This window comes from Mytilus edulis, chromosome 4 (assembly GCF_963676685.1).
Source record: "Mytilus edulis chromosome 4, xbMytEdul2.2, whole genome shotgun sequence".
Taxonomy (NCBI): Eukaryota; Metazoa; Mollusca; class Bivalvia; order Mytilida; family Mytilidae; genus Mytilus; species Mytilus edulis.
In genome coordinates this window covers 72,531,005-72,544,656 of record NC_092347.1, presented here as the reverse complement: position 1 = coordinate 72,544,656, position 13,652 = coordinate 72,531,005, and the positions used below count along the sequence as shown (strand labels likewise).

Here is a 13,652-nt window from a genome sequence, read left to right as displayed (position 1 = left end):
TCACTTAAATTAAAATCAAAACAGACATTTTTTCAAAATTCCATATCATTTTAATGTGATTTCCGTGACCCGTATCCGATTTCTTTAGTATAATATTCAAATAAGTAAAGTGGCGTTGATTTCTGGATATGTGAAATTTTCCTAGTTATAAAGGAGCAGAACTGTGGTACAGCAGGTGACTTTTGCGTTTTATAGTTTTTTTACCTTTGTGTATTAGCTTTATCAAATTAAGTAGAGGCAAAGTTGAATTAGAGTGCTGCAAAATAAAATGGAAAGATGGAAAGACAGACGGTAAAACGGACGATTAAGGGTAATACATGTATAATGCCCCATACGCCTATCGGCAGGGCATAAAAAAATTCCCCGTCTTTGGTCCTTTCTATAACACCATAATAATAGAAAACAATTCACATTTTGAGATCTTAGACTATACTAAAATTGAGAAAGGAAATGGTGAATATGTCAAAGCGACAACCACCCGACCAATACTTTGAAAACACATTAAACTTGGTAAGGAAAATGGCAATTTAAATTAAGTTTTATAAGAATGCATTTTTCAACTTTTGACCCGTTAGTGGTAATAATCCATGTGTTAAAATTTAATACTATAGGTTATATGGTTCGCTACTGACCCCCTACGGATCCATAGAGGGTTAGTAAAATCCATGAATTGTATTCACCCTCTATGGATTTGTAGGGGGTCAGTAGTTAACCGTATAACGAATTTATCGGACGCTGGACTTTTTCTAAGGCGTTTTGTTGAAAAATAAACAATGAAACACAACAACATTAATAGATGACGTCGCCATTAACGCGTCATGAACCCCATATGAAACTTACTAACCCCATACGGTCTCATATAGGGTCACCACGTGACGGCGTTTAACCAATTACAACGTGACAATTCATATGTGGTCCGATAAAAACAAATCGACTCCTTCAACGTTTTGACATAAAAACCAAGTGACTATAGATGAAGACAACAGCGCCATACCATCATACATACCAAAATAATATTGAATTCATATAAAAATGATTCCAACAGTTGCTTAATTGAACAACATACAACATTATGAAATTCTTAATAAACATTCCTTTTATGATATTGGAACCCTTAGGCTTAGTTCAGTTTGAAAAAAAAAACCGATAACATTTATATGAATTGTAATTCTCACGTTGAAAAACTATGTTCATATATACTGAGAAAAGTATTATATATAAAAAATAAGTGCATATAAAGTAAACTATGTTCATATATCTGCAAAGTATGTGTAAAAATAGAAAAAAACATGTGCAGACATTGAAAAGTATGTGCATTCATGTATATAAACATATGTTTGTATTCGGCAGCTACGGCGTTCCATAAAGAAGTCTCTTTAGCCAAACAGCGCATGTCTATAAGAATACGTGCAACTTGTGCGCACAAGTTGTACAACTCGTGCGCACAAGTTAATAACTCGTGCGCACAAGTTGTGTAACTCGTGCGCACAAGTTGTGTAACTTGTGCGCACAAGATGCGCACAAGATAGTAACTTGTGCGCACAAGTTGGTAACTTGTGCGCGCAAGTTGGTAACTTGTGCGCACAAGTTGAAATATTTTTTTTGCATGGCACTCCAGGGCTTCCGTAATTTCCGTAGAATATCATCGGCTCAGTAATCGTAATTTATAACACACATTTCTTTAATTTATCCTTTGATTAGGCCACACGAATTTGATTCCCGCTTTTTTTTTTTTTAGAAAAAAATCACTTTTCAACATAAAACACTACGGTACCCACTTTCGAAAATTTGAGGTCCGATTTAATGTTCCTTGAAATCACTTTCCACTGCAATCAAACGCACATGTGATACATTGATATGTTAAAAAAAAAAGTAAAATTTAGTTGTCGACATTCAGTTTATAATTGAATTCGGCTTGTAATAAATTAAGTATTCAGCCGAGAACAAGTTAAGTAGACATTATTGAACACATGCTCAGATCAAAATAGTTATAAAGCCATAGAAGTACAAAGTTGAAAAGCATTGAGCAATTTCCAAAAAGGTAATAAATGCCGGCGATAAGAAACTCCTTAGTATTTCGAAAAATGTATAATTTTGTAAACAGGAAATATACAAAAATGACCATATAATTGATATTTATGTAAACACAGAAGTGCTGACTACTATGCTGGTAATACCCTCGAGGACGAAACGTCCACCAGCAGCAAATATATATATATATATAAGTACGTCTGAGTCAGTGACAACTCTACAACAGATGTATCCATCGGATCGCCATCAATGATGGTGATACATGGCTGTGTACATTATGTATACACAACTCGTCTAAACATCAACCCAATATATATATAGCGGAGTAGCTCCCACTGGACACTAAGTAGTACATAAACAATTGTTACTAGCAGTACATAATGTGAACGACTTCTATCAAATATTTCATGGATACTGAATCGGTAACATACACATATTTTAACGTTGTAAAGTGTCATTTACCAAAGTAAAATCACAAAAATAATGAAATCCGAGGGAAATTCAAAACGGAAAGTCCCTAAGCAAAATGCAAATCAATAGTTCCAAACACATCAAACTAATGGACAACAACGAGCAAAAATCCTCTTGTGAAACAAAAGAATGGCTTTAACTAAAAGTAAAAACTTTACACTTAAGAAGAGTACCATGAACAAGTCAGATATACACGACAAAATGTTTTCTGATGAATTGAGAATGTGTCAATGGCGGAAAGATGATGACTTTTGTCCCCGCTTGCATATAAATGTTATAAAGAGACATAATTAAAGACACTACTCAACATCGAACTTGATCTGTGTTTTGTAGTAATAATCATTGTGTATAAGTTTTATAACATTAAATTTAGGCAAACCCTAATGCTCCGATATGGTGACGAGGGTATAAAAAAGCAGTGATAACTTTGCCTCCTAAACATAAAATATTGATTTAAATGAAAATTCACGTACGACTCCAAGAAAATTACCAAGGTTTAACTAGTAGAATGTGTCCAAAGGCTTGAGCCGTTGTAGGGTTGTGGGCCCAAATGTACCATCAGTAATTAGTTACGAATCAGTTCACATGTTCTTTATTAATTCAATTCTCTTAATACACATGAAAGGATTAACTGAAATACAAAAAATACACTGAATCGAATGAGTCTTTCCCATACTCCACCAAAATTAGATGCTACTGGAGGATTAAATTTCCAGTCGATGCCCTTTTGAAGCATAAAATTGTCAATCTGATTCAGATTCCATTTAACAATTTCATCTTTAAGTTCTCTTTGCGCACCTACGAGATTAGTTCCATTGTCCGATCGAATAATTTTTGGTACTCCTCTGCGTGCAATGAATCGCCGGATTGCATTAATGCAAGAACTGGTGTCTAGGGAATCGGCTACTTCCAAATGTACTGCTCTTATTTTGAGACATGTAAATATCACACCGTAACGTTTAACAGTACACCTTCTCTGTTTAATTGCAAAAGGTCCAAAGTAATCCATACCAACGATTGTAAACGGTGCAGTATCTTGAGTCACCTTTTCGCTGGGCGGTAAATTCGCCATTTTCTGTTGCATGATGGGTGCTTGATATTTTCTACATATGACACATTTAGAGACAATATTCTTGATTATACCGTTAGCACCTATGATCCAATACTTTTGTCTGAGTTCGGTCAAAATAGCCTTTTCCCTAAATGTCCGATCGATCTATGAATTTCTTGTATTATAATTAAATATGAAAGTGTAGATTGTTTTGGCAGTATGATTGGATGCTTCGATGTTTCGGTTAGATTTGATCTTGCTAATCTCCCACCAACTCGTAATATTCCTTTTTCATCAATATATGAGTCAAGTTTAAACAGTCTTGATGTTCGCTTAACATTCAACTAGCTTTTAATCGCTGTACTTCATCATCGAAATGTTAGTTTTGAACAAAACGAATAATAGTCATTTCTGCGTTGTGTATATCCTGTACTTTTAGATTTAGAGTTTTGACTAGTTCCTTCAATTCATTTAGTCGCTTGGATTTTGCTTGTGTAGGTAACTTATCTTCATTCTCATTTGCTAAGTCGTTTTTTCTTCGGGTGGTTTGCTTAAAGTTGTTTACGGCCTTCAACAACCGAGCTACAATTCTTTTCAACTTGTCAAAGTCAGAACATCGAGAAATCAAGGTTTCAAAACTGTTAAATTCATCATAATCATCGTCCACAATTGATGCATTAACCACTGATTTTCGTTTGACTTCCGAGTCATTATCTGGAAATGTCAAGTCCATACATGCTTGTGGCCATTCACATTCTGGTAACCACAAATAATCTGGTCCCCTGATCCATTGAGGATTTTGTTGAAATTTCGAAATGGTCATTCCACGAGAAGCAAAGTCAGCTGGATTTTGCTTCGTATTTACATAATTCCACTGTGCATTGTCGGTAGCTTCATGTATTAAAGCAAGACGATTTGCAACAAATTTGGCGGCTTGGGTGATGGCGTTGAAAAGTAAATAGTTAATATACTCAAAAAAGAACATACCGCCCCCTTTATGAAGCAAAATATTCGGTCAATAAATGTTTTCTTCAATATATGGACATGAATAGTATTTTGGACAATGCTGAAAGTAAAGAAAGGATGATACTGACGTGAACATTTCAATAAAAATAAGACAGGAAATAAGTAAATAAAAATCAAATCTAATATCAAAAGATAAAATCCCTATCAACTCACCAATGCACGATTGATCCTATAAACAAAAAGTGTTCATGTAATATACGTCCAAATAAGCAGCAAATCTAGAAGAAAATCATTCAACTTATGTCATCAATTTTGGGCGGTAAGCTGCGATTGGATCATATAGTAACACGTGTTTAATCCCGATCAACACTTGCAGATCTAGAGACGAGCATGAATTAAAAAAAATCAAAGTATATTCCTGAATATATATAATATTAAGACAAAATCCATTTTTTTCATAAATATTTCACTCACTAATGAAGTAAGAAATTCATTCTTTTGATACTTTTATATTGTTATCGAATTTATATCAGTGGCGGATCCATTTCTAAATCCAGAACAAAACAGGGGGCGGGGTCCAACTTCATGTCCCCATTTAAATGCATTGATCTTCAAAAAAGGGTTGTTCCAACCCCCGGGACCCCCCCCCCCCCACTGCATATTAAATTCATGTATTTGGCGACCAACGCGCGCTTTTTGCGATTGGGGGGGCGGGGGGGGGATTGAATGGCTCACCCTGCATTTTTTCATCAAAAATAAAGATCACAGCCTGTGTATTTTAAAATGAAATTGCTTTATGGCTATCCAAGTTTCGCAAATGTTTAGTCTTGCTTAAAGTATTATTACTTGAATCGTCGTACAAGTCAGATAAAAAAAAGTAACAAAAGAAACAGGCCGGTTACAACCAGCCGAATAGTTTTTCTGCACTTGTAGTCAGGTCAAGGTGACCTGACTACTCGTGCAGAAAAACTATCCGGCAACGGTTGTTACCGGCCTGTTTCTTTGTTAACTTTGTATTTTATCTAATACATGTTGTGTTTTGTATCACATTGTTTACCGTTTGGTCTATTTTCATTTTTGCAATCGCCTAGTCAGTTTATTTTCGACCTTTTAGTTTGAATATCCCTTTGCAATGTTTTGGGACTTTTTTTATCAACTTAGTTTTATAACTTCAAGAAAAAATACTTTCAGCAACGTTTTAATTGCCATGGTAATCACCTTGTATTTGATACTTTTATCAAGTTTAATTGAATACCTACTTTCACTTTCTATCTACAATTATTTACAATAATCAATTCCTGTTTGTACTTCCGCACTTCTTTGTATTGTTTTATCCTGATTATAGTGCCCTAGAAACTGAAACAAGTCGATCTCGTTAAATGCATGCTGCCATTCCTAAAACAAGAGTTTTTAAAAAAAAAGTTCATTGCGTATTACTTTTTATGGTTATACAAATAATAGTAAGCTATTTGCTATTGTTTTAGATAGTGCTTAGAACTCTTTAGTCATATAGCTCTTCAATTTATTCAATCCTTATAAATCTTCGGCTTTCACATATTTGCCTTTCAGCATTCCTGATGAAGATAAATCCTGAAAAGCATGACATTCATAACGTCTTGTTTTCATTTATATTACAACTCTAGGTCGATATCTCTGCATGTGGATATCAGTCCCAGAGGCTATAAGCAACTCAAAAGTCAGACTGTTGGTACTGACATGGTTTATAACAAACTGTCTAAAAAATGTCTGTTTTTAAATTCTAAAAAAAAATTTAAAAATAAAGTTGACCTTTAATGGATTTTGTATTTTGGAATTGTATGAACTCCTTAATCATCCAGCTCTTCAAATGTTTCGGACTTATAAATCCTCGGCTAACATATTTTTGGGGGTTGAACGTAATTGATGAAGGTAAATTCAGAATAGCGCTTCGGACACATACATTTGAGATTTTACTCAAGGGAGATAAGTCAATGGAAGAGCATAAAAGATGGACTCCCTGGTTTCAGACAATTTATTGATTTTTGCACTTGCAGTACAAAAACGTCTTATTAAATTTTTTAGAAAAATTTATTTTACTTTTTCAAATGATTTATGAGCCATTAAATTACAATTGTATTTAGAATTTAAATAAAATCAAAATCAAAATGTGTCAATTTGGGACTAAAATCACCATTCTTCAAAGGCATAAATTAACATGTTATAGTCATTTGCAAAGCTTAATATTTTGTTTTAATATAAAAAAAAAAAAATACACCATAATTAAAACCAATATAAGTTGCAAACATATCAGGAATGGGTCTTGCAAGTTAGTAGCAAGTTAAAATTATGTAAATTCATGTTTGAAAAATCCAGCCTTTGTGTCCGTGCTCCTGGCAATGTGCCAAATTGTTTAAATTTTCATTTGTATTGACCATAACATAGTAAAATGGATGGATTCCAGCTGACATTACTCCAAAAACTCAACTACCCCTTTTAATATGCTTCTGGGTATATCTTAAAAGGCATAAAAAGTTGTATTTTTCCTTGGTTTTATTTTGAATTTACAGAATTATGCAAATGAGTCTGTTACTAAAACTAGATACGATTCTTGGGGAAATTAAGTGGCCAAATTGTTTTACTTTATGTCAAGGATCAAGATGATGTATAAAAATTTGTCAAGTTGTGATTGTCGATTTGGACGATTTTCTGATTATTGCATTGTTTTCTGGCGCATTGGCTCTTAATATGGTTTAAAACTGCTGGAAATGAAACAACAGTTTTTCATTTAACCAAATCAATGCAAATAGTCTTCTTTTTGTTTTACAAAAAACTAGTATTTTTGTTTTTTTTATTTTCAGTCTTTCAGTGATACTGTATTGTTCGTTAAGAAACTTAATCTGATCTTGGGAAGTTGATTTTTCAATCTTTTACCGAAAAAAACGGAAACGACGTGTATACATTCAATTCACAAGATAGATAATATGTCGAAGAAAAAAGTGAAAAACAGGTTTTAGGACTGAAAATATAGTGATACAACATAGAAATAAATATTGTATTTGCCTTGCAGCTGAATTTGAATGATAATATTTATTCAAAGGTTTCTAGCAATTACTTTTACCTGAGGTTTTGTTGATATGGGATTCCTTTGAAATTATAACTATGCAACATAGTTTTAAACTAAATGTTTAGCGTTTCCACTTTTAATAAAAACATTCTGTAAATGTATTTGTTGAATTGCTTTTATACGAACAAATGTATTCTTTGTGATGTTTCATTGGGATGTCAGAGATTACCAAGGACCAAGTATGATTGAAATACCTAGACATCATTTAATGACACTAGCATCACTCTCATTCCAAGTCGACCTTAAATGGATGCAGCTATTCTTTTTTATGTCCTTGATAGAACTCATACATGGCTGGCACCTTGTTGGCTAGTATGTTAAACACTTGTTCAATTCTGACGGTCAAGTCAAAGTAGTGCTGTACTCTTTTCATATCGGTGTACCGTTATCCAGAATGACTGTATTTATCTGAATTTGTGTATAATTCCACAAAATATACAGAAGACCTTAACAGATGGCACAGGTGTTCAAGAACTATTTACCAAAACTGAAATAGAGAATGCAAGGTATCACTCAAATAGTTCTTGATGAGTTTGGACTCACAACAGAACTTAAAGAAATACATAGAATCTGTAACACCAGCATTGAAAGAAATGTTTAAAATCATCTTACTCCATAGCTTAATCGTGAAGTAATTGTTATGTCAGGTGAACTACCCTCCTTTCGAGGTAGCCTAGTCCAATAGACAGATAGATTGGTTATCTGCTGGACTAGTCTACTCTTATGGTTGTTTACCTGACCTAACAATGACTACACGGTTCAGCTAACAAGCAAGCTAATCAAATATATTACCTTTGGGTTCACGCTCAATGAAATCGGCTATAACTGGTTTGTACTAACTTGAGTAACGCGAGCAGTTTTCTAGTGGGGTTCGTGTTGCTTAGCTTCTCGATTTTGTATGTTGTGTTTTGTGTACTGTTGTTTGTCCGTTTGTCTTTTTCTTTTTTAGCCATGGCATTGTTAGTTTATTTTCGATTTACGAGTTCCTCTGTAATCTTTTACTTTTCTTTTGAATGATGAAATGAGTAGTTTCCCAATAACTATGAAGCAAGGCTTTGATTGCTGATACAATTAGTGTTACTTACTTTCAAATAGGTTTCTTTGCGAACTTAGAAGACCCAGCAATATTGTTTCTATTACTGGCAAAATCAAAAGCTAAAATACATAATAAAAAAATGGATAACAACTGTCATTATCCTTCATGGGTGTATATGTGGATCTCCAAAGATTTGTGAATCCTTTATTCATTCATCAAGCAATGTATATAATGTGTTAATTATTAAAAGTTTTAAAGTTAGTGATGGCGTTGAGGCATGAGTTTCAACAAAAATTACTTTTCCTTTTAAATCCGTCTTCATTAAAAAGAAATCGGCATTTGAACATATATATACAAAAGCTTAAATGCAAAAAGATAGAAACATTTATTTGAAAACAATCCAGTACAATAAATGGTCGTATTCTGAACTTTCAAATTGTCTGTTTCTTGCCGTGATATTACCAAATATTACAAACAACTTGTTAGAAAAAAAGAAGACTTTTTTTACAGTTAGAACGAGTAGATATACACGTCATTTTCCGATTTTCTATATCAAGACATAGTACCAAATTTGCATTTAACCAATGAGCGACTTTGTAGGTGATGTAAATGGTAATGCTGATGTCATTTTGTTGTTATTATTCTAATTTAAGTTTTTGTTGTGGGGTTAATGAGTGGTATTCTCTTCGATAATTTGTTATTGCCTAAATCTCCGGTATTTCATAAAGCATACAGTGTTATAATTCATATGATGTCAAGGGATCATGAATGCGACTCCCACAAACACATGGATAGTTGATAAAACATCAAGCTCTATGGATTACGCTCGATGAGCTTTATCGGTGCGCCAGTGACAAATCCAAAATTCGGACAAGAAATAGTTTTAAATCGCAAAGAGTCAAAAAAGATACGTAAAAATTATTATTTAACTTTTTTCATTTGACACAACTTATCAGTGGCATTATTCAAGTAAAAACAAGTAAAAATGTGTTTTCATATTTGCCAATATATTTGCTTGTTTTTAATAGTGATTTAGATGTTGACTGATTTACGACTATTTTTTACATTCTTTCCATTTTAATACTGTTTGCTTTGTTCGTAATACAATGAAATTGAATACTTCTAACATACAAGTAAGATATTAAGCTAGCTATAAAAACAGGTTTAATCCACCATTTTCTATATATAATAAGTATATAAATATGTCTGTATCAAGTCAAGAATATGATAGTTGTTATCCATTTGTTTGATGAGTTGGAGCTTTTGATTTTGCCAATAGATTTCCGTTTTGAATTTTCAACTTTTTATTCTTTTTATAAGTGAGACGTAAAAAGGTATTAATGGGATTTTTATTCGGCTGCAATATTTTTCCATTTTTGCAAACCAGAAGAGGTCCATTGTAGAATCACTGATGATAAATATAGTATATGGGCTTGTAACTCAAACAAGAAGTTATAGATAACTTTGACATTGAAGGTCAAGTTCGTGCTCACTAAAATCAAATGATAACAACACTATAAGAAATACCATACCGGTCGGCGTTTGCAAGCATGTAAACCCCTTATACATTCTGTATAGGAAGATGTGGTCTGAATGGCAATGAGACAACTCTCCATCCAAGTCAGAATTTATAAAAAAAAAACCATTCAAGGTCAAAGTACGGTCTTCAAAATGGAATCTAACCGAACCGCAAGCTATAATGGGCCCCAAAAATGACTGGTGTAAAACCATTTAAACGGGAAAACTAATGGTCTTATTTATATTAAAAAAAATCGAGAAACGAGAAACACTTATGAACCATCAACATATATGACTGTCCCAAGTCAACAACCTGTTATGTGTACATATATTGTAATTTCGTGTTAGCTTACTATTCAGTATCGGTTTGCCTTATTGTTGAAGGATGTATGGTGATATATAGTTGTTTTACTTCTATATTGGAGTTTTGTTGCATCGACACTTATACTCTTGACTTGATACAGGCATTTTTTGTTGTAGAAAATGGTGGTTTCAACCTTGTTTTAACTTTTAGAAATATAATCACAAATGAGTTATTGAATTATTCAAACTGAAAAGCTGAAAGAACTATGCTCATAAATATCTTATTGACTCCATGGATGTTACAATAATATAAAAAAGAAGATGTGGTATGATTGCCAATGAGACAACTGTCCACAAGAGACCAAAATGACACAGACATTAACAACTATAGGTCACCGTACGGCCTTTAACACTGAGCAAAGCACATTCCGCATAGTCAGCTATAAAAGGCCCCGATAAGACAATGTAAAGCAATTCAAATAATAAGTCCACACGTAAAACTTAAATTAACGCCGCGTTCAAGATAGGGACACAAAGCTTCCCTGTTAGTTAATTATTTGTTGTCACTGCTTCAAAAATAATTTTATTTTCTAATAACAATATGTATTCATTAAATAAACACTAAGGGAACAGTTTTCTATTATAACAAAATATAAGACATAAGAAGAAATAAGTAAGAAAAAGCACCCTAATACCCTGAGTATGGCTTGCTTTCTCTACTAATATCCATGGTATATGCTTATGTCAAGGCAATTTTCTCATAAAATGTGTGGTTGAGACAAAGTTCACTCAGAATATTTCATTTTTGAAATTCTATCCAATGATGTGCGCTCAAGGCCTAACTTTCCATAATAGGTGATAATGTAATACCATTATCGATTTCCCCTTTGTAAAATTTGCATTTGTTTTTTAAATGCAAAATTATATTTGTTTCAAAAATATACTTGGCATGTGTAAAGGTTACTCTTGTCCAGTACAATGAAAAAAATTCACATAATATTCCATTGCATATAAGAAAAAAACAATTACTGGAGTTTTCATCTCTTTTTTTCCAAGCTTTAGTTACCATGTCACCTCAAGTTTCAAATATATTCTATAGAAACACCTAAGAAAAAATAGTGCTTTGAAACACTCAATATATGTATATATACTTATGACTCATAAATTGTTCACTGCAGTAAAACGTCTTAGTAATTTCCTAGAAGTGTTAAATTCAAGGAAGTATTCATTGTCGACCCTTTGTTCTCACCCGGATATGACGTACTATGATTTGGTGGTATTGCACTTAATGAGGAAGAAATAACAAAACGCAGAAGGTTAGAATGACACACTAAATAAATTAATTGAGTTAATAATGGAATAATAACACATAGGAGAGGACGACAAAAAGCACAATTTAGAGACTTAAAAACAATTTCGTATATACTCAGATGAGAAGATCAAAAGATATTTAAATTCATATGTCTTGAATTATTCAGCATGAACTAATGGTTGGAACAGATTTTGAAAGATTGAACAATAGTCTATAACTAGAAATACAAATAACTTTTATCGAATTTAATCTCGGCGACTTAAGTTTGGAGAAAGCCCGACGAATAATAAAGAGGAAACAGCTAGTTAATTCATCATGAGATGGAAAGCTGTTTTTGCAATTATCTGGGTTTTTTTTGCAGGTAACGTATTTTTTTTAAGATGAATATATATGATATCTTAATTAAAAAAAACTTTAACATGTGTTAATACCTTTTTTACCACATTATAATTACGAGAATTTTTAAATTTTAGGAATTTTACAAGGTTAATATCAATTGCATTGAACAATCGTCAAATCGCACGTGGTTCAAGTGAACACAGGTATATAAGAATATTTCATTTCCAGTTAAAAGGCAATAAAAATAGCTTCTATCATATTACATACAACAATATAGTATTAGATATTATTCATATTTGTGACAATATACATTAATTGTTGAGTCAATCGGCAATAGCTCATTGTTCATCTGTACACAGGTATATAAGAATCTTTTATTTCAAATTAAAGGGCCCTATAAATAGGCTCTATTATAATTTTGAATGAAGGCCGTACCGTGACCTATAGTTGTAAATGTCTGTGTCATTTTGATCTTTTGTGGATAGTTGTCTCATTGGCAATCATACCACATCTTCTTTTTTATATATCTATCATAACTTGATTTATTTCACTTGACTAAGCGGGATTTAACCAGCTTAACATAAAACAGTCCATCTAAAGATATGTTTTTGGAATACACTTACAAATGAAGTGTTCAGTTACAGTCATTCACCCGGTAAAAAAATATAAACACTATATATATGTGTATTCGCAAATCAAATAGTGAGACACAGCCGTTGGTTTCATTGTAAAACGGAGTTTAAAACATGTAATAATTGCCACAGTTTGGAAATTTGTGGATATGATAGTATAATAACTATAGTGGCGGTTGTTGAAAAAATGCATATAATGGTTTACTTTTTTAAATTGTTATTTGGATGGAGAGTTGTCTCATTGGCACTCACACCACATCTTCCTATATCTATATATACTCATTCGAGTACTGAAAATAATTTAATGAACGAGAGCCCATATGACTTATTATCAGCCTAGAAAAGTGTTGCGTTTGTTGGAGCAACTATTATTCCCATGGCTGTACCAGAGAACCGCAGATAATATTTTCCTTCAGAGAATAATTAGTTATTGTGAATAGAACTTCGAGGTATATATTATATCTTGCATTTATATTTTATATACAAAGACCTAAAATGGTTGACGTATACTTTTTGGGACTTGGATGGAGAGTTGTCTCATTTGCACTAATACCACATATTCTTATATCTAAAGATAGTACATTTGTAAATCCTTGAACACAACTATCAGCTTATTTTTTAATCGTGATACTTGAAATTAAAGACTATGTCTTTAGTTTAATGTGTGGTCATATATGCATGTAATAAGAGGGAGAATCCTATAGATTATGATGACTCTTGCTCTAAGGTTAATATCATACTTATATTACTGAAAACAGATTGTGTAAGACAATAGTACTGTCTAAATCTATATTAATCAAAATCAGACCTTTTATCGACAGCAAAACAAAACCACTATACAATTAGGTCATTGAAAGTTTGCAGGATTTAAGATGGAGGCGTTGTGTATG

At 32.7% G+C, this 13,652-nt stretch overlaps 3 protein-coding genes across 3 annotated transcripts in view; 1 reads left to right on the top strand and 2 right to left on the bottom strand.

Annotated features, from left to right (window-relative positions):
* Window positions 1-3,097: 3,097 nt before the first annotated feature.
* Window positions 3,098-3,574, bottom strand: LOC139521514 (uncharacterized). The gene has a single exon (XM_071314990.1). The coding sequence runs from the start codon at window positions 3,572-3,574 to the stop codon at window positions 3,098-3,100; it is 477 nt and encodes a 158-aa protein (XP_071171091.1).
* Window positions 3,575-3,932: 358 nt separating this feature from the next.
* LOC139521513 (uncharacterized) lies at window positions 3,933-4,538 on the bottom strand. The gene has a single exon (XM_071314989.1). It carries the CDS (start codon window positions 4,536-4,538, stop codon window positions 3,933-3,935), a length of 606 nt encoding a protein of 201 aa, XP_071171090.1.
* Window positions 4,539-11,726: 7,188 nt separating this feature from the next.
* LOC139520449 (uncharacterized) overlaps window positions 11,727-13,652 on the top strand; it is a 28,196-nt gene continuing 26,270 nt past the window's right edge. Inside the window, exon 1 of the mRNA XM_071313058.1 lies at window positions 11,727-12,152. Within this exon, the coding sequence (XP_071169159.1) occupies window positions 12,107-12,152 (46 nt within the window). The 5' untranslated portion in view covers window positions 11,727-12,106. The remainder of the gene's footprint in view (window positions 12,153-13,652) is intronic.